General features: G+C 43.9%; 1 protein-coding gene across 1 annotated transcript in view; it reads left to right on the top strand.

Moving 5' to 3' along the window:
* The window catches only part of LOC122920049 (solute carrier family 22 member 6-B-like), a 161,231-nt gene that overhangs the window by 75,082 nt on the left and 59,487 nt on the right, over window positions 1-26,662 (top strand). Inside the window, exons 3-5 of the mRNA XM_044269260.1 lie at window positions 8,385-8,539; window positions 10,069-10,237; window positions 12,754-12,877. Coding sequence (XP_044125195.1) covers window positions 8,385-8,539; window positions 10,069-10,237; window positions 12,754-12,877 — 448 coding nt within the window. The remainder of the gene's footprint in view (window positions 1-8,384; window positions 8,540-10,068; window positions 10,238-12,753; window positions 12,878-26,662) is intronic.

Genomic DNA, 26,662 nt, shown 5'->3' with positions numbered 1-26,662 from the left:
AATAAATAATTCACTACAAATTGGACCTGATATATAGCAACAGATATTGAGTGCCCACTATAACATTCCTATATCTTTTAAATTTTATATTGTGGTTAGGGTGAACCACACCTTAGTTAGAGCACCTACCCTAGCTATTAGAGGGGTGAGCCACTATAAATCTATACCATATATTTTAAATTAAGTGGTTTAGAGATTTATTTACAACATTCTCTATTAAATGAAATTAAATTGTGTGAAAGTGCAGTTGTTCTTTAAAGCTATTACAGATAATGAACTTTTCATTTTGAGTAGGAGGAAGCTTTTATATTTTTTAAACTATAGATATGTTTTTCTTATGATTTTCTTGATTACCAATCTGTGGGACTTTACTTCTGCCTTGGATGGTTTAAGGACTGGAGAGCATGTGGAAGTTGCTCTCAATGTTTGTTTTAAATTTAGACAATATTTCCAGCCCAGAGAGTAGACAACTTTAATGTGAAATATAGATTAAATTACATTTTGATTGTAATACACCAGACCTAGGGATACTACAAATTGATTATTGTTATGCATTGTATTTTACTTTATGATTCCTGGCTATTACTACCAGCAAGGAAGGTGTAGCACAGGTTGACAGGAACAGGGTTAACCACCCTGCTACTCCCCTCTTAGTAGGCGGGGGTTGGTCCTGCTTCCTGCAAAAAAAAAAAGGGAGTAGCTGTGTAGCTACAGAGTGTGGAGGATGTAGACTGCAGTGCTTCTTCTCCTATAGAGGATTCTCTGGAGATAACCATTACTAAATTGCCTCAAGTAAAGTCTTGAGAAGATAAAGACAGCAGAGTAAACTGCAATATTCTGCTGCTGCAGACACTGCTGTGAAATGAGGGAATACAGCTAAGCCACCCTTCACCAAACAACCACTAGGCCGATATCACCTAAGTGCCGAATTGCCACCAACCAACCTGCCTGATATCCTTGCTGGTGCCAGATTAGAATTGCACAAAATTTCTACGTTTTACTAAGTAAAAACAATTTTGTCACGTTGTACTTTGGCCTCATATCTTTCACTGCTGCGGACCCCAGGAAGCGACAGCCTGAGGTAGGAAATGGTGATACTGCTACAACACTAGATCAGGGCCACTACCATGCCCATCCTCTACACCGGCTCCCACGGGGGCTTGCTGCACATACAGTAACCTTTTCAATGTACTCCAGTATGGATCACACAAGGCTAATGTTCTGTTACAAAAATCATTGTTATTTGGTTTTTAACTGGCTTGTTTTTGACTTGAGGATAAAGAATAAGAGCATCATGTACCATTTGAAATCAGCATTTCCATAGAAGGTCAAGGACGAGTAAGCTAAATATGAGCTAGCAGAGTATTATATTGTAAAGATGGTGGTGACAATGTAATTTCTTCTTTTTTCAGTAATCACAAAAGTATGATCACTGGGACTCCAATAACTGGGAACCCAGCGATCATGATAACAGGGTCCCCAGAGTCCCTTGTGTGAATGGAGCTGTGCTACACATTTGTAATCACCACTCCATTCCTTTCTATGAGAGTGACAGAGAAAGCAATAGACAGTAGTTGGCTGTTTCATAGAAATGAATAGAGATGTGGTCTCGGTTATGGACCACCTCTCTATTCACATAGGGTAGGGGACCCCCGTTCTTGTGAATGGTGGGCTTTCAGTAGCTTGACCCCCAGTCATCATACATTTATCAGCTATCCTGTGGGTTTTAGATAGATGTTGCTTGTGGACTAACCCTTCAAGTAGAGAACGACTATGTTTGGACCTAATTAGTCCATAAAGGGGCACTTTTAGGCCACATACACATGACTGAATTCTGGCTTTGTAGTTCAGAGCTGTATGGAGCTGTAAATGGCATTCATTCAAATTGTTGGTTCGTGTCTCCGGTTTCATTTGGAGAGAGGAACTTATGTTCTATGTCCCTATTAAAGGTTCACCGAGTTTCAACAAACTTTTGGTATGTCATAGAGACATATAAAAGGTTTTGATGGGTGGGGTCCTGACTGCTAAGACTCCACCATCCTACAGAATGAGGAGAAGCAAATGCTCTCATATCGTGCTCTCTTTCCTCTCCTCTCTGTGTCACGGACGGTGTACAGGAAACAAGACAAAGCAACATGCATATATGACTGAGTGGATCCAAAGCTAAGGAACCAAAAGGGAGACCCCTGCACAAGACCTGAGACTATCCCTGGCTGCTCAGCCTATGCAAAGATCCGAAAGGGGGAGGTTTGCATATCCACGTACCTCGACTATATAACCCCTGAACACCCTACAATAGTGAGGGGACACGACCACCGGCTCCCTATTCCAGACACGGAGGGAGTCAGGGTCACCTGGGATCCAGCAAACAGAAAATAACAGATAAATGTTCAGCACTTAACTTTGTAGCAGACAGGAAAACAAGATCAGCATGCACACACACTCCAAGAGGAAGTATAAGCCGCCCAGTAATGCACCATGGGGAGGGATTTAAAGGGAAGCAATCAGTCCAACTCCATGACAGCTGAGAGAGGCTAACGAGATGAGGAACTGAACAGCACAACAAAGAGAACTCAAGGAGGAGGTTCTGAAAGGCCTCTGTCAGAGCTTCTCAGCTGTCTGGTTGTGACAGTACCCCTCCCTCTACGAGTGGACTCCGGACACTCAGAGACCACCTTCTCAGGATGGGACCTATGGAAAGCCCTGATGAGACGAGAGGCCTTAATGTCCGTCACTGGGACCCACATCCTCTCCTCAGGACCATAACCCTCCCAATGAACAAGGTACTGAAGAGAACCGTGAACAAGACGAGAATCCACAATCCTAGAGACCTGAAATTCAAGATTCCCATCAACCATAATTGGAGGAGGAGGCAAAGGCGAGGGTACAATGGGTTGAACATAAGGTTTCAATAAGGATTTATGAAAAACATTATGGATCTTCCAAGTCTGAGGAAGATCAAGACGGTAGGCAACAGGATTGATGACAGACAGGATTTTGTAAGGCCCAATAAACCTAGGACCCAACTTCCAGGAGGGAACCTTCAATTTGATATTCTTGGTAGACAACCACACCAGATCACCAACATTCAGGTCCGGACCAAGCACACGTCTCTTATCTGCCACACGCTTATATCTCTCACTCATGCTCTTTAGATTATCCTGAATCTTTTGCCAAATAGATGACAAAGACGAGGAGAATCTGTCCTCATCAGGTAAACCAGAAGACCCCTCTCCCGAGAAAGTCCCAAACTGCGGATGAAACCCATATGCACCAAAAAATGGTGACTTATCAGAGGACTCCTGACGATGGTTATTTAAAGCAAACTCAGCAAGGGATAAAAAAAAACACCAATCCTCTTGGTTCTCCGCCACAAAACAGCGCAGATATGTCTCCAGATTCTGATTGACGCGCTCTGTCTGGCCATTCGACTACGGGTGGAAAGCAGAAGAGAATGACAACCGAACCCCCAAGCAAGAACAGAAAGCCTTCCAGAATCTGGAAACAAACTGCGTGCCCCTATCAGAGACTATGTCTGAAGGAATACCGTGCAATTTGACAATGTGATCAATAAATGCCTGCGCCAGCGTCTTAGCATTTGGCAAACCAGGAAAAGGGATGAAATGCACCATTTTGCTAAAACGGTCCACCACCACCAGAATCACAGTCTTCCCCGAGGAACGAGGCAGGTCCGTGATAAAGTCCATGGACAGATGTGTCCAAGGACGGGAAGGAATGGGTAAGGGAAGGAGAGGACCTGATGGCCGTGAATGAGGGACTTTAGCACGAGCGCCAGTCTCGCAGGCAGCCACAAAACCCTCAACCGACTTACGAAGCGCAGGCCACCAGAATCTCCGAGAGATGAGATCCAGTGTGGCTCTTGCCCCCGGGTGCCCAGCAAGGACCGTATCGTGGTGTTCCTTAAAAATCTTGTGTCTTAAAGTGAGAGGCACAAACAACCTCCCAGGAGGACAAAGATCAGGAGCCTCTGGCTGGGCTGCCTGCACCTCTGCCTCCAATTCAGAAAAAAGAGCAGAGACCACCACACCTTCAGCCAAAATGGGACCCGGGTCTTCAAAATTCCCGCCTCCCGGAAAACAACGTGACAGGGCATCTGCCTTCACATTCTCAACTCCAGGGCGGAACGTGACCACAAAATTAAACCTAGAAAAGAACAAAGACCATCTGGCCTGTCTCGGGTTCAGACGCTTGGCTGACTCCAAGTAGGCCAGATTTTTATGGTCAGTAAATACGGTAATAGGGTGTCTGGCTCCCTCTAGCCAATGGCGCCATTCCTCAAAAGCCAACTTGATGGCCAACAATTCCCTATCTCCCACATCGTAATTTCTTTCTGCGGAGGAGAGTTTTTTCGAGAAAAAGGCACACGGTCGCCATTTGGCAGGAGAGGAACCCTGAGACAAGACCGCACCCACACCCACCTCAGAAGCATCAACCTCAACTATGAAGGGTAAAGAAATATCAGGCTGCACCAAGATGGGAGCGGAAGCAAAACTCTCCTTGATATTAGAAAAAGCCTTACGCGCCTCTACTGACCAAGAAGAAAAATCTACCCCCTTTCTGGTCATATCAGTGAGTGGTTTAACAATAGAGGAATAATTCAAAATAAACTTCCTGTAATAATTGGCAAAGCCCAAAAAACGCATCAGCGCCTTCTGATTCTCAGGAAGCTCCCACTCAAGCACAGCGCGGACCTTCTCGGGGTCCATGCGAAAACCAGAAGCGGAGAGAAGAAACCCCAGAAATTGAATTTCTGGAACCGCAAACACACATTTTTCCAGTTTCGCATATAATTTATTCTCCCGCAGGATGAGCAAGACCTGACGTAAATGTTCCTTATGAGTTTTGAAATCAGGAGAAAAAATCAAAATGTCATCCAAATACACTAATACAAATTTTCCCATCAAATGATAAAAAATGCTGTTCACGAAATGCTGAAAAACGGCTGGGGCATTCATCAAGCCAAAAGGCATAACCAAATTCTCAAAAGGGCCCTCAGGAGTATTGAAGGCCGTCTTCCATTCGTCTCCTTCTCTGACCCTGACCAGGTTGTATGCCCCTCTTAGATCTAATTTGGAAAAGACTTTAGCCCCAACAACCTGGTTAAACAGGTCCGGGATCAGAGGAAGCGGATGAGGGTCACGAATAGTGATACTGTTTAGCTCCCTGAAATCCAGACAAGGTCTTAAAGAACCATCTTTTTTCTTAACAAAGAAAAAAACAGCGGCAACAGGTGACTTCGAGGGTCGTATGTGTCCTTTTCTCAGACTCTCAGAGATATAAGCACGCATAGCGATCCTCTCAGGTTGGGAAAGATTGTATAAACGAGATTTAGGCAGTTTGGCGCCTGGGATGAGATTAATAGGGCAATCGTACTCCCTGTGCGGGGGCAAATCCTGAACTCCACTCTCAGAGAAGACATCCGAAAATTCAGAGAGAAAAGATGGTACAGTCTTAGTAGCAACCTCAGAAACAGATGTCGTGAGGCAATTCTCTCTGCAAAAGTCACTCCAACCATTTATTTGCCTCGCTTGCCAATCAATGGTGGGGTTATGTTTAGTGAGCCAGGGTAGCCCCAACACTAGAGGGGTAGGTAATCCGCTAAGGACGAAACATGACACATTCTCAACATGAGCATCACTCACAATTAAACGGATATTGTGAACTATGCCCTTTAATGATTTCTGAGAAAGTGGAGCGGAATCAATAGCAAAAACAGGAATATCCTTTCCCAAATTGCGCACCTGGAAACCATGAGTTATCGAAAATTGATTATCAATGAGATTGACAGCTGCTCCACTATCTACAAAAATCTCACAAAAAATTGTCTTGCTCTCTAGCGCCACCCTAGCCGGCAGGACAAAACGGGAACTACAAGCAAACGGAAAACCTTCAATTTCCACCTCAACCCTGCCAATAGTAACAGACGGAACATTTTTAAAAGATTTTTTCCTGTTTGTTTCTTTATTACTCCCAGAAAACTGCCTGAATCTCCTAGAGGGACAAATATTTGCCAAATGATTTATACCTCCACAACAAAAACAAACCCTCCCATGCGAGCTGAATCTTCTATTGTCAGACGCAATCAACCCCAGCTGCATGGGCTCCTGCTCAGAAGGGGCTGACAGCGACTGAGACCCCTGCGCACAGAATGGGACCGCTGCACTGTCCTGGGACTGAGTATGACAGGAAGGGGACATCTCTCCTCTCTCTCTAAGACGCCTGTCAATACGAACGGCCTGAGACATAGCAGAGTCCAAAGAAATAGGCCTCTCATGAAAGGCAAATGCATCTTTCAATCCCTCTGAAAGACCATGGCAAAATTGACTTCGGAGTGCAGCATCATTCCAACCAGTATCAACTGCCCATCTCCGAAATTCTGAGCAGTATATTTCTGCGGATTGTTTACCCTGGCATAATAGACGTAGTCTAGACTCAGCCAGAGCAATACGATCCGGATCATCATATATCTGACCCAGGGCTAAAAAGAATTCATCCACTGAACGGAGAGGCCGTGCCCCCTCCGGCAGCGAAAAGGCCCAGGACTGAGCGTTACCTCTGAGCAGCGATATAATGATCCCCACCCTCCGTTCCTCATCACCAGAGGAATGGGGAAGAAGGCGAAAATGGAGTTTGCAAGCCTCTCTAAAACGCACAAAATTCTCACTACCCCCGGAGAACGTATCCGGGAGCGAGATCTTAGGCTCAGAACAAACTCCATGAACGCAAGCTGAACCGGTCACTTGAAGCTGAGAAAAAGTCTTACGGAGATCAGATACCTCCAATGAAAGACCCTGGAAGCGTTCAGCCAAAAGTGAAACCGGATCCATGCTTGAGACGGTTTTGGGACGGTGTACAGGAAACAAGACAAAGCAACATGCATATATGACTGAGTGGATCCAAAGCTAAGGAACCAAAAGGGAGACCCCTGCACAAGACCTGAGACTATCCCTGGCTGCTCAGCCTATGCAAAGATCCGAAAGGTGGAGGTTTGCATATCCACGTACCTCGACTATATAACCCCTGAACACCCTACAATAGTGAGGGGACACGACCACCGGCTCCCTACTCCAGACACGGAGGGAGTCAGGGTCACCTGGGATCCAGCAAACAGAAAATAACAGATAAATGTACAGCACTTAACTTTGTAGCAGACAGGAAAACAAGATCAGCATGCACACACACTCCAAGAGGAAGTATAAGCCGCCCAGCAATGCACCATGGGGAGGGATTTAAAGGGAAGCAATCAGTCCAACTCCATGACAGCTGAGAGAGGCTAACGAGATGAGGAACTGAACAGCACAACAAAGAGAACTCAAGGAGGAGGTTCTGAAAGGTCTCTGTCAGAGCTTCTCAGCTGTCTGGTTGTGACACTCTGCAGGAGACAAATCGAGACAGACTGAATAGAAAGTCCATGGTCCTGTCTTGATTCCATCCTCTCCAGTGAAGAAAGAAAACACAATCTGCAAAAGTGCTTCTCTCTTCTCGTTCTAGGGATCAGTGGGGGTCTTGTCACACTTTTCTCAGCAGTCAAAACTTTTTATATGTCTACATAACATATGAAAAGTTTGCTAATTATGTACAACCACTTTAAAGTTTTCTTTTATGGTCAATTGCAAATGTTACCAGGACAGTTTTGTACCTAAAGGAAAAAACACTCCCCTTCTCCCTGGTGCTCTGTTCCTGTGCCAAGGGCTCATTCAGCACTCCTTCCATTTCCAGCACTTCTACTCACTTTTGATGTGCTGCCAAACGGCACATGACCCAGCAATGTCATGCCACATCATCACTGAAGCCAGTGAACAGTTGCAATGGTACCCGTGACCACGTCCAGAAATTTAAACCCCCCAGGGGTCTGGAAGGAGCTCTCCGGGGAGCAGGTGTATGTGTTTTTCTTTAGACAACACTGTCCTGGCCATATTTTACATGGATCTTAAAGCTGGAGAAGTCCTTTGAAGACTTCTTCATATCATTATTGGGAGCTCAGTTTGGAGCCTCAGTAGCAGATGCTATCAAAAACTGTAGGCAGAATTGCACAGAATGCTATTTTTTGTTGAAACATTATGTTGGAAACCTGGCAAACCACATTAGTCAATGGGGGACATCAGGTGTCATCGGTGTCTGTGATATGACAGATCTGGCATTGCCTTTATATTTGTTGTTCTGCTTCAACGGCAGAGCAAAACAACGGAAATAAGCAATGCCAATGTGAATAAAGCCTTGCACTAATCAATAGCTATTTGTGAAACACTGTCTATATTATATATAGATAATAAAATATTCTGCAGCCTCATACAGAGCAAAATGTGATCATTTTGAAATGTACGTATTCTAAAATATTATCTCTATATCTTTATTATTCAAAGGTTTGGGCGCAGACCGCTGTTCATTTGGTCACACCTTCAGATGTTTGTGACTGGAATATGCGCAGCTTTTGCTCCTAACTACATTGTGTACTGTGTTTTTCGTTTCCTGACTGGAACTGCTCTCTCTGGGATTGTTCTCAATTCCTACTCTCTAAGCAAGTATAAAATCCAACACTCCAAGATTTATTGTATTAAATAATGAAGGAATTATTATTTGGTAGGTGAATGAAAGAATGAAATGTGCAGTGTATTTGCTTCCAATTCCTCAAATATAATATTTTTTATTGCACTTGAAGAAGTTATAAGTAATCTGTCACGCCACCCCGGAAGGAGAGAGGGAGAGCGTGCACCCACTAGTCTGCCACCCACGCCCCTGTCCCTGCCTACTTGCACTTACCCGTCCTAGGTGACGGAGCTCAACTGGGCGGCAGTCCCTAACTTGAGTAAGTGTGGGAGGGACAGAGGAAAGCAGAGACTGGCAACAGGCGGTGTGCGGCGACAGGAGTGTACAGCAGTCGAGAAGGGTCAACAAACTACCAAAGGTCACAACAGGAGGTCACGTCAAACTACGAGGGTGATGCAAAGACAATACCAATAACAAGCCAGAAGTCAAACCTGGAGTTCACGTCAGAGTACAAGGGAGAAGCAGGAGCGTGGTCAAATAACTAGCCGTCGATCAAATTCAAGAACAATGGAGCAGAGTATCAAGAGCCTATATAAACAATATCACAGGAAACCTGTGGCCAGCAGGTTGCCTGCTTATATACTGAAGGGCTAAGGTCAAGTTACGTGGCCAGCGCCACATGACCTGTCCCAGGACTGATAGCTGAGTTCCGAGTGTCCAGCTCGGCTCTCAGCCCACACAGGTATCCTGGCAACAGAAGACGCCGGCCGCACATAGAAGAAGCGTGCTGCCGGGGCGCGCTATGCCCTCCGTTGCCATAGCAGTTGCGATGCCGAGCGGCTCCCCGCTCTGCGCGGAGGGCGCCTCCTGCAGCTGCCGGAGAGGAACAGGACGTCGGCGGCGCAAGGGGAAGGACATGCGTCGCCGCCGTCATGTGACATAATCACCTTAATTAAGAGAAATTTAAAGGGACAATAGACTTGGACATGATGTACTGTAGATGCTGTGACAAATTGCTGCCCTGAAGCTTTATAATTGGAGTATTCCTGCATCTAGAGACTGTGGGTGGAATTTATCATTCTCCCTCCAATGTTTGGTGTAAAAAAGTTGCAAACCTTGTGTTTGCAACTTTTAAAATTCCATTGCACTCAAATTTAGATGCAAGTGGTACTTTTACGCCACCCTCACCACTGTTTCCTTAAGGGGATGCATGGAGGTGGGGACAGGCAAGGCCAGTGAGCCTCATAAACTCATCATCTTTTATGCACTTTTCTGAAATCTACAGCAGTTCTGAGCTGCCATAGATTTCTGAGGATGCACCTTAATTTATAACAAGGCGTGTGCCTCATCATAAATTAGTCGCATCCATAGGCAGCACAGAGGATGTCATAGAGCGGCGTAAAAAATCTGTCTATGATAAATTCCCCTTAATGATTCCAATAATGACATAATATAAAACTTTTTAATGGTGATGAAAATTATAAGAATTTCCAAATATTAATTGGGTTTTATAAATTGTATCTTAAATTATCTTTGATTAACTGTGCTCTCTCTGTATAGTTGCGGAATGGATTCCCACAGAGTATCGGGCTTTGTCCAGTACAGCCACTGGGTACTGTTACACAATTGGCCAGCTGGTGCTGGTGGGCCTGGCATTTCTAATTGAAAACTGGCGTATGCTGCAGCTGGCTGCATCCCTTCCCTTCTTCGTCTACTTTTTATATGCATGGTAGGTAATGTATACATTTTTTCAGTTAAAGAAATGATGCCATGAATTAAGTAAAAAATGAAAGTCAGACATATATAGTACTTGAAAGCCTCACTAATAAAGCTAGAACAAGCCCTGTATCTCACATACATTCCGAGCTTTTTTTTAAACTTTTTTTAAAAATATTCTTTATGCTTTAATTACTCATCATTTTTAAGATATCAGTTTGCTGTAGCAGTGACCCAGAGGATTACTGCTAAAAAATGAAATGTTGTGATTTGTTGCCTAAGCATTTTAATAGCAATCTGTTCTTGCTATATTTGTGCCCTATGTGGTTAGTTAAAACTGGCAGGTTTAGCCCAGTTGCCTGGGTGATTAAATAGTTCCAACCCCTGGTTAATGCGTCTTTGCTAAGCAGGCCTAGAGGAAAGACATGTATCTGTGAGCTCCAGAAAAGTATGCCTAAACAGAAGCTTAGTCCAGGGAATCTTCATCCCTGAGACTGAAAGTTGCAAGAGATCAAGTAAACAAAAAGAGAGGAGGAGAACAGCCTTCAATGAAGGTAGAGAACCTCCAAGACCTTGTTGTAAAGATAGTATGGTATTTGTTTGTTTATTTCAAAATACTTTACTGCTTGTGGAAAGGATATATTGCTTCGGTGCCCACCACAATTTGGAAATAGACTGGCCATCCAGATTTAGGATCTGCACCTCGCAGACTGGGAACTGCAGAAAGAGTAAATGTGAACTGCGTTGCAGTTATTTGGAAATATTGCAACGTGTACTTACAGTAAGTGTCCGGGAAGATTACTACCAGCATTGCTGCTACCTATAAACCCTTTTTGGAATAAGCCTACTCTGTAATATAACTCATAACTGTGCCCTTTGCTGATATAGGTACTGCAACTCCTATAATCTATTTAATAAAAAGAGAACCTGTTTATTATAACCAAAATGGGCCAGACCGTTGCCTACACCATCTTCCTCTAGCCTAGCTCAGTGTGTGCCCGAGGGGAAGAAGGGTTGTACCCCTTCATCAACTGCACGCTTGACTTGGGGGGCAACCTCGAGAAGGACACGTCAATGTGAGTAACTACAACCACCCTTATTTCCGCCATCACCACTCTCCCCCTCTCTACTGCCTCCATCATGCCTCCCCCTGTGGTCCAAGTCACTGCATTGTGTCAGTGAATAATAATACTCTTGTTTGCTACCAGACCCTGCAAACACATACCTACATGACTCCCCCCTTGGAAGAAGACTATAGATGAGATTCTGAGTATTGGAGGTGTGAGGTGTGAATATCCCCATCTGTATGGGACTGTGTGATGTACCTGTGCATCCCATTGTGCACCATAATAGCACACAGATGAAAATTACATTAGTGTGAATAGGACCCAATGTGTTGGGCCAAGCTTAGAATGTCTCCCTGGTATGAAAGTTATTTATCCCACTCTCTTAGGTATTGTCTGTCTTCATAATATAAAGATTTAATTATTGATGACCTGCCCTAAGTCTAGGTTTTCAACATTAGATCAGCAGGCATCCAGTACCTTACACCCATGCTGATCAGCTGTTTGAAGAGGCAATCATCCAAGGTTTCTTCTTAGGCTTTGTGAAGCTTAGTCCAATTTAAGTGAATAGGATTGAGTTGTAATCCCCCCCAAAAAACTTCTGCTATATAATGTACCAGTGCTTGATATAGTATGAAGACGCATCAGTGCTCATCCAAGTGCTGTGGTGCCTTTAAAACAGCTGATTAGTGGGGTGCCCGCAGTAGGACCCCCACCAATCAGATATTGATGACTTATCCTGAGAATAGTCTCTCAATATTTAAAAGCGCCAAAACCTCTTCAAAGGGGTTGTGCAGTGCTAAGATATTGAATAGGTCATCAATATTAGGTTAATGGGGGTCCGATTTGTGGAACCCTGCCGATCAGCTGTTTGAATAGGTAGTGGCGCTCATGCTCTGAATCTCCTTTGCAGCATAATAATAACTGCTCGTTCCATTCACTTGAATGGGATAAGCAGTTGTAATTACACTACGCCAAAGTACAGGTGATTTTGAAGCGGAAGCTGCACTTTAGCAAGCCCCGTTACCATTTTAAACAGCTGATCGTCGGAGATGCCAGAAGTTGGAACCCCACCAATCTGATATTGATGACCTGTCCAGAATATAGATCATAAATATCTTACCACTGTACCTTTAATGGTTAAGGAGACATAGACTGGGTATGTCCTGATTTATAAACTTTGAGCATTTATGATCTTGATATGACATACCTAACTGAACTCCTGAATACTTCTTGTTTGTTCCTACTGTATCTGATGTAGCATTCCTAGAGAATAACTATAAATCTGAAGGTGATCCATGTTCTTGACTCTAAATTCAATAATGTTGATCTCATTTGGAGTTTTTTTTTAATGTTCTCTCTATGTATTCATGTGGATTGTTTACCAGGCTACCGAAGCATTTAGTAACTTTTCATGGTGGTGTTAGAGATTATAATTGATGTAATAACTGTTTGTGAACCACAGGTGGCTCCCTGAGTCCAGCCGCTGGCTTGTTCTAGATGGGAAATATGAACAAGCTATCAAAGACCTAAAGAAGGTGGCCAGAATTAATGGGAGGATGGAAGAAGAAGAAAAACTTACAGTGGAGGTAAATGATACACAATGATTTCACATCAGTAGAAACGATCAGCTTTCACATTTTATCAGAGGTTTCCAAGGAAATATAATAATCCAGTTTAAAAAAAGTATAGGACCCCATTTACGATGTTCATATCTCCTAATAGGATATACAGTAAAGACATGGGTTTGTTCTATTGGAATAAGCTCTTTATGATTTTATCTTTGAAATATAACAGCAAATAGAGCTCATTTTATCTTTTGGACCTGAAATAATCCAACATGGTGAAAAGGCAGCTCAATGCTATGAGTCTGAAGGTATGAGAACCTGTCAAAATGCTGTTAAAGGGGTTGTCTCATGTAGAGAAAGTTAATACAAGACACTTATTTATGTATTGTTATTGACCATATTGTTCCTTTGCTGGCTTGATTCATTTTTCCATTACATTATACGCCGTTGGTTTCCAGGGATTATGACCACCTCTGCAATCCAGCCACCTGTGCTTGCACACTATAGGAAAAGAACTGGCCTCTCTGGTGTCCAGAACTTTAATTTCCCCCCCCAAAAAATTGTTGGAATTTTTCCACAGTTTATAATTGCGCAATTCAGCACATTTTAGTTCTTAGCGAGGGCACTTTTAATTGTATCTTTGTTAATCCCCCCCCCCCCCCCCCAAAAAAAAGTGTTGCTACTTTCTATATTTGCACAGTTCAGAGCATTTTGGTGTCAATACCAGTGTTTTCATAGCATGGCATGTTTACATTGCACCTCTGTTAATTACAAAAACACAACATTGGCAATTTTGCTACCATTTAATAATCTGTCATTGTTTAAATAAGCATCATACTAAATTGATTTGTAAACGATACAAGGAAAACAAAAGACCCATGCCTCGTCATCTATGGCTGTAGTAGTGCACAGCCAGCACCACACATATGGCCAGTAGTAGTAGCAGCAGGCCCCAGTTCTTCCTCGCTTCTGGTAGGCACCAGAGTATTAATGAGTACAAAGAAAACAACATTGTGGACTGGATAGTTCACTCATCCTCTCAGTCACAGCACAATAATGTTGATGTCACCTTTGAGTCTGACACTGTGTTTTGCAGCCGGGGGGCTGCGGATTCCTCCTGCTCCTCCTCTCCTAGTGGGGAGCCTTCTTTTTACCTAAGAAGAAACAACAATCCATGTACTGTGAAAATACTCAAGATAGTTTTCATGTATTTCCTGTGTTACATGAGTTGTGTGAGAACAGTCAGCATTTGGACCGCCGTGAGGAGAAGGCTCAGCCGGAGGCTGTGTTGGTGGTGGTAGTACAAGTAGTAGTGGCACTTGTAGCCAGAGTGGCGGCAGTAAGGGCAGCAGTGAGTGCGGCTCTTGGGGGGAAATCACAAGGGAGGCCAAGGACCCCATGAAGACATATCACAGTCTGATAAAAAATTTAAATTGCAGGGACTGTGAGTACTATAATGCTGCTTGTGTGTTGGACAGGACATGGGAGCCAGATCGGGGTGTTTAGAAGGAGGTGACATGAGAGAAGAGAGGTGGCTGTAGCGATAATAAAGAGCAGAAGCAACATATGGCCAAAAACCTTCAAACCTGTGTTGTGGAAATTTTATTAGGATGTGTATTTAATATATTGTGTGTTGTCACCATGTCTCTCAGTGTCAGGGTAAACCATTAGAGTGGATATCTTCCTGTGTATGTGGAGACACAGCTGCCGGGCGCAGAGGTGTCCGTCAGCGCATGGTCCAATGTGTTATGCACTGGGCTGTGGGCCGGGAGAGACTGATGTGTTCAGCAGAGCAGTGTTTTGTTGGCTGATGTATGGACGCCGACTAGGGCCCCCGTGCAAGACGCAGATTTATTGGCTTGGCGTGGATGCATTTGATAAGAGAACAATATATGAAAGGAACGTGCGTTTGTTGTCTCTAGTGCGCCTGATCAGCCGCTGGGGATAATGACGTTGTCCTGTAAATAAACATGCATGAGGATCATAGTAACTTTATCTAGCATTGATCACTGAGCAAGGCTAGATAAAGTTTGCTCCAGTGGTTATTGTTTACATGTGTTTGTGAGCTGGCTATGTTCTCATCTTCCTATGACATCACTTCCTGTATGTCATTACTTCCTGCATCCTTGTTATGGGCCAGCCCCTTTTACACCTTTTGTGAGTAAATAAAAGAAACAGACTGGGCAGGGGGAAGGAGGAGTTGCTCAGAATTCAAGGAAGATGGTAACACCTGTGTCTGCCTCTGACTGCGGCTGAGGGAAAAGGGATTTACCTTTCCTTACACAAACTTTGATGCGAGATTAATACAACTATTAATATTTCTACAACACCTGTCAGAGCCAGATATGCTTCTACTGTGGTCAGCTTGGGAACTGGTGATGACACTGCTACTGTGGACATGGGCTCAAAATGTGCTAAACTTAAAGGGGTTGTCTCACTTGGCACAATGATTATTATGGGCTTATCTTGATGTTTCAAAGCTGGCTCCTCTCCTAGATAATCCTCATCTTGTAGTCCATTAGGGCATGCCCATTGTCAGGGTCATGCCCATTGTAGCAGCCGTGGCCGCCTCTGCTCATTAGAGAGTACAGCGCTGGCTTGGTGGTCGGGATCAGGGGAGCGAGCTCTCATACCTGCACATGCACATTAGCTCCATCCTGCCCCGGCCACCTCATATGTACTGTGTTGAACAGCTCCCAGCAATGTCAGAAGCCTTGGAGCTGTTCAATAGTGATGGACGAACATCGGTCGGGACGATTCGTAAATGCGAATGCGCGTTTGCGATCAAATATTCGCGAACCGCGCGTTCGTGGCGGACCCCATTGACTTTAATAGCAGGCGAGCCTGAAAATCCTTCAGGTCATATTTGCAGCCACCAAATACTTACTAGAAGTGCACAAATAGTCAAACATGGACAATGACATACCAGAGGGGGATCAATGGCAAAAATTCACACAAAAAATATGTATTTTAATCAGGGTAATTTTTATGCGTCTTAAAGGGAAACTCAGAAAAATGTGCCCTGCTGGAGCCTAGAAAAAGTTTACAAAAAATGTGGCATTCACCTGAGAGAAAAGAACAAGTGATTATGTGGCTGGAGGTACATTAGGCGGTCACTGGATAACAATTTTATTGTAAGCCACTGGAATAGAGGCTCCAAAAATTAGGCATTCACCTAACAGAAAAGGCCTTTAATGCCGCTGTATATACAGTTGCAAGAAAAAGTATGTGAACCCTTTGGAATGATATGGATTTCTGCACAAATTGGTCATAAAATGTGATCTGATCTTCATTTAAGTCACAACAATAAACAATCACAGTCTGCTTAAACTAATAACACACAAATAATTAAATGTTACCATGTTTTTATTGAACACACCATGTAAACATTCACAGTGCAGGTGGAAAAAGTATGTGAACCCTTGGATTTAATAACTGGTTGAACCTCCTTTGGCAGCAATAACTTCAACCAAACGTTCCCTGTAGTTGCAGATCAGACGTGCACAACGCTCAGGAGTAATTATTGACCATTCCTCTTTACAGAACTGTTTCAGTTCAGCATTATTCTTGGGATGTCTGGTGTGAATCGCTTTCTTGAGGTCATGCCACAGCATCTCAATCGGGTTGAGGTCAGGACACTGACTGGGCCACTCCAGAAGGCGTATTTTCTTCTGTTTAAGCCATTCTGTTGTTGATTTACTTCTATGCTTTGGGTCATTTTCCTGTTGCAATACCCATCTTCTGTTGAGCTTCAGCTGTTGGACAGATTGCCTTAAGTTCTCCTGCAAAATGTCTTGATAAACTTGGGAATACATTTTTCCTTCGATGATAGCAATCCGTCCAGGCCCGGACGCAGCAAAGCAGCCCCAAACCATAAAGCCCCCACCACCATTCTTCACAGTTGGGATGAGGTTTTGATGTTGGTGTGCTGTGCCTCTTTTTCTCCACACATAGAAACAACTCAACTTTGGTTTCATCTGCCCACAGAATATTTTGCCAGTACTGCTGTGGAACATCCAGATGCTCTTGTGCAAACTGTAAACGTGCAGCAATTTTTTTTTGGACAGCAGTGAATTCCTCTGTAGTATCCTCCCATGAAATCCATTCTTGTTTAGTGTTTTACGTGTCGTAGATTCGCTAACAGGGATGTTAGCATATGCCAGAGACTTTTGTAAGTCTTTAGCTGACACTCTAGGATTCTTCTCCTCATTGAGCATCTGCGCTGTGCTCTTGCAGTCATCTTTACAGGACGGCCACTTCTAGGGAGAGTAGCAGCAGTGCTGAACTTTCTCAATTTATAGACAATTTGTCTTACCGTGGACTGATGAACAGCAAGGCTTTTGGAGATACTTTTATAACCCTTTCCAGCTTTATGCAAGTCAACAATTCTTAATTGTAGGTCTTCTGAGAGCTCTTTTTGTGCGAGGCATCATTCACATCAGGCAATGCTTCTTGTGAAAAGCAAACCCAGAACTGGTGTGTGTTTTTTATAGGGCAGGGCAGCTGTAACCAACACCTCCAATCTCATCTCATTGATTAGACTCCAGTTGGGTGACACCTCACTCCACATTGTAAATGCTGCATTCTGACAGCCCTTTGTGATGCTGGTGACATGTCTGCCATTTTGTGTTTGTACCAGGGGTCTAAGTACATTGCCACCCAGTACTGGTCCTTGCCCTTTATGCTTTTTATACGGGGGTCTCTCTTCAAACACTGGAGCATGAAGGCCCCCATTTGCACTAAATTGGAAGCAGTGGAGCGCCCTTGCTCCTGCTCATCGCCCAGCAGAATGTCATCCTCGGTCTCCCCCCCCAGCTGCGAACAACACCAGGGTTCCTCGAAAAGTTTAAACTCCCCCTCAAAGCCTGCTCTTCTTGCTCCTCCTCCTCCTCCCCCCAGCCACCATCCTCCTCTGACTCCTCTTCAGAATCCTGCTGACTTGTCTCAGATGGAGTAGCCCCCCCTAGGAATTCATTCAGCATTGTGACTTCCTCATCTTCCAGCTCCTGCTCCTCGACGGCTTGATCAATGACACGCTCCAGAAAGAAGGTGTAAGGTACGATGTCACTGATAGCACCCTGTCTGCGACTGACCAGTTTGGTGATCTCATCAAATGGCTGCAGAAGTCTTCATGCGTCACGCATGAGCAGCCACTGGCGCGGTGAAAAGAAACCAAGCTTCCCAGAACCTGTCCTGCCGCAGAGTTCGTACAGGTAGTCGTTAACGACAAATTTCTGCTGGATCAGCCTATCAAGCATATACAAGGTAGAGTTCCAGCACGTCGGGCTGTCACAAATCAGATGTCTGACGGGGAGGTGGTGTCGCCGTTGAACATCAGCAAGCTGAGCCATGGCCGTGGAAGATCTTCTAAAATGGCCAGAGCTTTTCCTGGCCTGCTGCAAGACGTCCTCAACCCCCGGGTATTTGGCAATGAGTCAATGAACGACTAAGTTTAGGACGTGTGCAATGCGTGGCACGTGTGTCATTTTCCCCTGTTTCAGCACGCTCAGCAGATTGGCACCGTTGTCGCATACCACTTTACCAACTGTCAAATTGAGCAGGGTTAGCCACTGATCGGCCTGTGACCGTAGAACTAAAAGCAGTGCAGGACTCGTGTGGCTCTTGGCTTGCAGGCACAACAGCCGCAGCACACCATGGCAACATCTGACCTGGCACGTTGAATAGGTTCTGGGGAACTTGAGGGGTGCAGCGGAAGAGACGGTAGCAGTGGAAAAGGAGGAGTCAGCCGAGGATGAGACGGAGGATGGAATAGTAGGAGGAGAAGAAGGCCTGCATACAATCCGTGGCAGTAACACCAAATCCAGACTGGTGCCATGGGTTACATGCTTGACTGCCGTCAGAAGGTTCACCCAGTGGGCAGTAAAAGTTATGTACCTTCACTGCCCGTGTTTGCTAGATCACGTGTCTGTGGTCAGATGTATCTTGGCACCAACACTGTGTGCCAGAGATATATTCACTTATATATACACGTGGCTATTTAGCTCTTGATTGCTCTTCTGGGAGAACTATTTCCTTTTGGGGACTTTCCACTGCATTGTGCCAATAGCCTCAAATTTTCTAAAGGCCTCCGAGTCCACCAGTTTATATGTCAGCAGTTGGCGGGCTAGCAGTTCCGACAAGCCAGCGGTCAGTCGGTGGGCAAGAGGCTTATCCGGCATCATCAACTTTTTATGCTTGAACATTAGGGCCACGGAAGCCTGCCTTCTGCCAGATGAATGCAACAATGACACGGTGGAAGGTGTAGTGGATGACAAATGGGAGGAGAGAGGAGAAGGTGAAGGAGAAGAGGCAGGACGTGGAGTTCCGGGAGTGTGGCTTTGTGGGTTCTGACAGCGCTCCTCCCACTGGGCTAGATGATGTGAGGCCAGGTGCCTTCTTAAGGTGGTCGTCTCTAGTCGAGTGTTGGGCTTACCGCGACTTATGCGTTGACAGCACACGCTGCAGATGGCAACACTATTGTCAGCAGCTGACACGGTAAAAAAAAGCCCACACTGCGGAGCTATGTGCCGGCGTCCTGGGAGCACAAGATGTGACCGTGCATGGTGGATGGCTTGCTCCAGATACATATGCAGTATGCTTTTTGCCTCCTGTGCACTGCGAGTTCTGCCTGCTTCTCCTCCTTCTCCTCCCTATCTGCTGCTCCATCTCTGCCTCTGAACTCCCCTCCCCTTCCTCTCTTGTGGACACCCACATTACGTCCATCAACACGTCACCATCGTCACTTTCATCACCACTGACATTAGAGATTCAGCAAGGACCACCCTCCTTGGGCTGATCTAGGTACTGTCATCAGACCGCTGGGTGGCAGCTGTTGCTACCTCCTCTTCCTCATCCGAAGCCATGCATCTGTATGGTCTGGGAATAAATGGGAAAATAATTCCTCTGACTCGAGTAGAAGGGCTATGGTGGTGATTGTGGTGTCTTTGGGGGTGCACACAGAAGAGAGTAAGGAGGGTGCCGATACAGAGGATGAGGAGGGTGCAGAAGCAGAAGGCTGAGTGAGCCACTCAACTAAGTCTGGTGTGTCCTTTGACGTAATCACATGCACCTTCTCCAACTTCCCACTTAGGCTCCAGCCTGGTGCACCTGCCCGACCCCTACCACCCCTGCGGAACGGCCTGCCTCTTCCTCTACCTATAATTTTCTGAATTACCCTGTCCCAAAGTCCCTAGAAAAGAGCAGTATATCGCAGGCCTCAATCAGTATTTGGTGGAAGCTGGTATATCAAACCCCTTAATCGGTATTTTGTGGAAGCAGATGTATTGCACCCCTTAATCATTATTTTGTGTAAGAAGGTAAATTGCAACCCTCAATCTGTATTTTGTTGAAGCATGTATATCAAACCCCTTAATCAGTATTTTGCGGAAGCAGGTATATAGAACCCCATAGTCAATATTTGGTGGAAGCAGGTATATCGCAACCCTCAATCTGTATTTTGTTGAAGCAGTTATATCAAACCCTTTAATCAGTATTTTGTGGAAGCAGGTATATCGCAGGCCTCAATCAATATTTGGTGGAAGCAGGTATATCAATCCCCTTAAGCAGTATTTTGTGGAAGCAGGTATATAGAACTCCTTAATCAATATTTGGTGGAATCAGGTATATTGCAACCCTCAATCAGTATTTTGTGGAAGCAGTTATATCAAACCACTTAATCAGTATTTTGTGGAAGCTGGTATATCGCACCCCTCAATCAGTATTTTGTGGAAGCAGGTATATAAAAACCCTTAATCAGTAATTTGTGGAAGCAGGTATATCGCACCCCTCAATCTGTATTTTGTGGAAGCAGGTATATAGAACCCCTTAATCAATATTTGGTGAAAGCAGGTATGTCGCACTCCTCAATCAGTATTTTTTGGAAGAAGCTTTTTCGCAGGCCTCAATCAATATTTGGTGGAAGCAGGTAGATCAAACCCCTTAATCAGTATTTTGTGGAAGCAGGTATATTGCACCCCTCAATCAGTTTTTTGGGGGGCAACAGTTGTTCCAATAGCTCTTATCCCTCTATATTCCTGCGGTATCGCAGCAGAACCACACACAACTGCTGCACAATACAAATGCACTATATGCTAAGTATATTATAGGTATATCACACCCCTCAGTATATCACACCTATCGATAGCACACCAATACCAGTCCTTAAAAGGACTTTTGTGGCCCTATTAGCTAGCGTTTGGTGTCCCTAACAGTCTATCCCTGCTCCACACAGCAACCTCTCCCTACACTGGCAAAACACAGAATGTAAAATGGCTGCCAGATCGGGTTCTGTTATAGAGTGGGGGTGTGTCTATGTGCTGAAACATCTCAATTGGCTGTCCTGTCCCACTTGATGGATGTGCCATGGGTCAAAGTTCGGCGCAATGCAAAAGAATATGGCGCATGCAAACATCGCCATATGTTTGCATGCTTGACAAATCGCGAACGCGCGAAGTTCGCCACAAAACGACTGCCGGGCAATCTGCAAGGCCATCTCTACTGTTCAACACAAGAAAAAGCAGCTCCAGGCATGGGGGGACTAACCTATTATTTGTGGTCGAGGCTACGGAAAATAGGATATGCTAGCTGAGGGGGGAGATGCTTAGTGGTGGTGTGCCCTTAGCCATGAGCACGGGTAGGCCTATAAGGGGGGGAAAAAACAAACGTAGGAAAATATATATATTTTATTTTATTGTAAATTCAGAGAGCATGCAAGCTGAAAAGGGCCAGATGACAAAAGGCTTTTGATATCTCAGCATGAGTATTAGGAATGTACTGGGAAAAACAGGAGGACTTCCAATGACCCATTTTCTTAATGATATGTCCGGGCACCCCGTGCTTTGAAGCCACGGAGGCAGTTCCGATTCTGAAGGAATGCCCGGATATGGTGGCAGGATCGAAGCCTAGGCCTGAGGCTAAGGATCGTACATGGGAAATGAATTGGGAAGAGGTTAAAGGACCGTTCTTGAAAGGAAGCAGGGGACTGTCGGCCAGAGCGTCGCCCAATGCCATGAGAAGTTTTCTGAGGACTTGGACTGGGCATCAAGCGTTGAGAGTTTTGAAATACTTAATGATCACTGGAGGACCTGTTTGGGAGGTTTTTGAAGACGGAAGATGAAGTGGTTGTGCTGCCATTCTAGCTAGCCATTTAAAGAACCCCTGTTTCTAGAGGAGGTGCTGGTGAACTCTCCTGGTCTCGGGAAGCTGTAAAAACGTAAATATATGGCGTCTTTGATGATGATGCTAGGGTATGGCCCAAAAGAATCCCCGTCTAGTGAGGTGGACAGTTTTCTGAAAAGGTCACCGGATGCCTGACGGGGGTGGTCTCCTTACTAGATTTCTGAATACTCCTGAGGGTAGCTTTGACTGCGTGGGAAGAGAATATTGATGCGCTACCAGGGCACTTGAGCATGGAATAATGCTGTACTCCTGACAGGTACAATCTGTCGGAATATTTATGCTGTCTCCGATTGACAGTCTATATTATTTATGTGAATAAATTAAAATCTGTAATGAAGGAGATTCTAATTTATTATCATAAATATCAAGCTAATACAAGCTCGTGATCTGCGTTGAATTGAAGACAAAACCCAGTTACAGACAAAATTTATATATGTAATTTATTAATACAATTTATAGTGCAAAATAATATATAATAAAATTGGTGATAATAAAATTCAATGATATGCAAAATGGTGAGAAAGTCAAAAATAATTGAGAATATATATATATATATATATATATATATACACACAATTATGCCTTCTTATAATGATACCCCTTAATTATATTTAAAATAAATTTAATACTTGATTTCTCTCAGCCGACAAATGTCTGATTAAACCCAAATCTGGTTTATCTTATTCTCTATACAAATATATATATATAATCAACCATACTGGTCTAGAACTGAATTCAATTCCTTGGAGATAATACCGTGTTTTCACCAGTATATTTTCAATCTCCCTGTATTGGATTAATTTTCAGGATGATGCTGCAGGTACACCCCAATCTTATTCCAAAACAGATACTATACACAAGGTATGGTTAATTGAATATATCTAGATATGTATTAACCCCTTAAGGACACAGCCTTTTTACACCTTAGGACCAGGCCATTTTTTGCAAATCTGACCAGAGTCACTTTAAGTGCTGATAACTTTAAAACGCTTTGACTTATCCAGGCCGTTCTGAGAGTGTTTTTTCGTCACATATTGTACTTCATGACACTGGTAAAATGAAGTTAAAAAAAAAATTTTTTTTGCACCAAAAAATACCTAATTTAACAAAAATTTTGAAAAATTTGCAAATTTCAAAGTTTCAGTTTCTCTACTTCTGTAATACATAGTAATACCCCTAAAAATTGTGATGCCTTTACATTCCCCATAGGTCTACTTCATGTTTGAATTATTTTGGGAATGATATTTTATTTTTTGGGGATGTTACAAGGCTTAGAAGTTTAGAAGCAAATCTTGAAATTTTTCAGAAATTTACAAAAACCCAATTTTTAGGGACCACTACAGCTCTGAAGTCACTTTGCGAGGCTTACATAATAGAAACCACCCAAAAATGACCCCATTCTATAAACTACACCCCTCAAGGTATTAAAAACTGATTTTACAAACTTCGTTAACCCTTTAGGTGTTGCACAAGAGTTATTGGCAAATGGGGATGAAATTTGAGAATTGCATTTTTTGGGCTAATTTTCCATTTTAACCCATTTTTTCCACTAACAAAGCAAGGGTTAACAGCCAAACAAGACTGTATCTTTATTGCCCTGACTCTGCCGTTTACAGAAACACCCCATATGTGGCCGTAAACTACTGTACGGCCACACAGCGGGGCGTAGAGTGAAAGGTGCGCCATATGGTTTTTGGAAGGCAGGTTTTGCTGGACTGTTTTTTTGACACCATGTCCCATTTGAAGCCCCCTGATGCACCCCTAGAGTAGAAACTCCATAAAAGTGACCCCATCTAAGAAACTACACCCCTCAAGGTATTCAAAACTGATTTTACTAACTTCATTAACCCTTTAGGTGTTGCACAAGAGTTATTGGCAAATGGGGATGAAATTTGAGAATTTCATTTTTTTGCCTAATTTTCAATTTTAACCCATTTTTTCCACTAACAAAGCAAGGGTTAACAGCCAAACAAGACTGTATCTTTATTGCCCTGACTCTGCCGTTTACAGAAACACCCCATATGTGGCCGTAAACTACTGTACGGCCACACAGCGGGCGTAGAGTGAAAGGTGCGCCATATGGTTTTTGGAAGGCAGGTTTTGCTGGACAGTTTTTTTGACACCATGTCCCATTTGAAGCCCCCCTGATGCACCCCTAGAGTAGAAACTCCATAAAAGTGACCCCATCTAAGAAACTACACCCCTCAAGGTATTCAAAACTGATTTTACAAAGTTTGTTAACCCTTTAGGTGTTGCACAAGATTTAATGGAAAATAGAGATACAATTTCAAAATTTCACTTTTTGGGCAGATTTTCCATTTTAATAAAATTTTTTCCAGTTACAAAGCAAGGGTTAACAGCCAAACAAAACTCATTATTTATGGCCCTGATTCTGTAGTTTACAGAAACACCCCATATGTGGTCGTAAACTGCTGTACGGGCACACGACAGGGCGCAGAAGGAAAGGAATGCCATACGGTTTTTGGAAGGCAGATTTTGCTGGACTGGTTTTATTGACACCATGTCCCATTTGAAGCCCCCCTGATGCACCCCTAGAGTAGAAACTCCAAAAAAGTGACCCCATTTTAGAAACTACGGGATAAGGTGGCAGTTTTGTTGGTACTAGTTTAGGGTACATATGATTTTTGGTTGCTCTATATTACACTTTTTGTGCGGCAAGGTAACAAGAAATAGCTTTTTTGGCACCGTTTTTTTTGTTATTTACAACATTCATCTGACAGGTAAGATCATGTGGTAATTTTATAGAGCAGGTTGTCACGGACGCGGCGATACCTAATATGTATACAATTTTTTTTATTTATGTAAGTTTTACACAATGAATTAATTTTTAAAACAAAAAAAAGTTTTAGTGTCTCCATAGTCTAAGAGCCATAGTTTTTTCAGTTTTTGGGGCGATTATCTCAAGTAGGGTCTCATTTTTTGCTGCATGAGATTACGGTTTTATTGGCACTATTTTGGGGTGCATATGACTTTTTGATCGCTTGCTGTTACACTTTTTGTGAAGTAAGATGACAAAAAATTGCTTTTTTTACACAGTTTCTTCTTTTTTTTTACGGTGGTCACTTGAGGGGTTAGGTCATGTGATATTTTTATAGAGCCGGTCGATACGGACGCGGCGATACCTAATATGTATACTTTTTTTTATTTATGTAAGTTTTACACAATGATTTCATTTTTGAAACAAAAAAAATCATGTTTTAGTGTTTCCATAGTCTAAGAGCCATAGTTTTTTCAGTTTTGGGGCGATTATCTTGGGTAGGGTATGATTTTTGCGGGATGAGATGACGGTTTGATTGTTACAATTTTGGAGTACATACAACTTTTTTGATCACTTTTATTAACTTTTTTGGGAAGTAAGGTGGGCAAAATTTCAATTTCATCATAGTTTTTAATTTTTTATTTTTATGGCGTTCACCGTTTGGGTAAAGTAACAATGTTTTATAGATCAGGTCGTTACGGACGCGGCGATACCAAACATGTGTAGGGAATTTCATTTTTTTTATTTTTAATCAGTGATAAATGTGTTTTTTGATTTTTACTTTATTTTCACTTTTTTTTCACTTTCTTTTTGACCCAGACCCACTTGGTTCTTGAAGATCCAGTGGGTCTGATGTCTGTATAATACAGTACAGTACAATATATAGTACTGTACTGTATTTTACACTTTGTCTGAACAGATCTATGCCTTTCAGCACAGATCTGTTCAGCACCATGGACAGCAGGACGCCTGAGAAGGCGTCCTGTTGCCATGGGAACCTTCCCCGTCTGCTCAGTTATGGTCAGAACTGAGCAGACGGGGAAGGGTAAGGACGGGGCTTGGGGGGCTGCCTGGGAGCTCTCTCCCTCTCCATTCGGAGGGGCTGCAAAGGCACAGCAGCCCCCCGATGGGAGAGGGAGGGAGCTCCCTGCGCTGTTAACCTTTTCTATACAGCGGTCCGTACGGACCGCGGTATGGAAAGGGTTAAACGGCTGACATCGCAGCACAGATGTCAGCCGTTTATACCAGGGTGCCAGCAATGTGCTGACACCCTGGTATACCCACTAGACGCCAACGATTACGCAATGGGAGGCGGGCGGGGGATCGCGATCCCGCCTGCCGCACCGCCCGCCTCCCGCACCGCCCGCACCTCCCGTAACCCTCCCCCTGCACCTCCCACCGGGCAAAAATCACTAAGGGGTGCAGGGGGGGGGGGGGATACAGATGCATTTTAGGAATACTAAAGTTTCTGATCCCCGCGGTCAGGGACCGCGGGGATCAGAAACTGCAGAAATCGCAGCAAACCGCAGGTCTGAATTGACCTGCGGTTTGCCGCGATCGCCGACATGGGGGGGTCACGGGACCCCCCCGCACATTTAGTCTAAGTGCCTGCTCAATGATTTGAGCAGGCACCGGGTTCCGATCACTGCCAGCCGCACGGCAGTGATCAGAAATACACAGGGCGTACATGTACGCCCTGTGTCCTTAAGTACCAGGGCACAAGGGCGTACCTGTACACCCTATGTCCTTAAGAGGTTAAATTCATTAATTATCCTATAAAATATAGGTAAGGTTATACTATACTAAAATGTCAGCGAGCAGAAATCAGTTTCAATGGTTCTAAGATGGCT

This window comes from Bufo gargarizans, chromosome 10 (genome assembly GCF_014858855.1).
Source record: "Bufo gargarizans isolate SCDJY-AF-19 chromosome 10, ASM1485885v1, whole genome shotgun sequence".
Taxonomy (NCBI): domain Eukaryota; kingdom Metazoa; phylum Chordata; class Amphibia; order Anura; family Bufonidae; genus Bufo; species Bufo gargarizans.
This window is presented reverse-complemented; position numbering and strand designations above follow the sequence as displayed.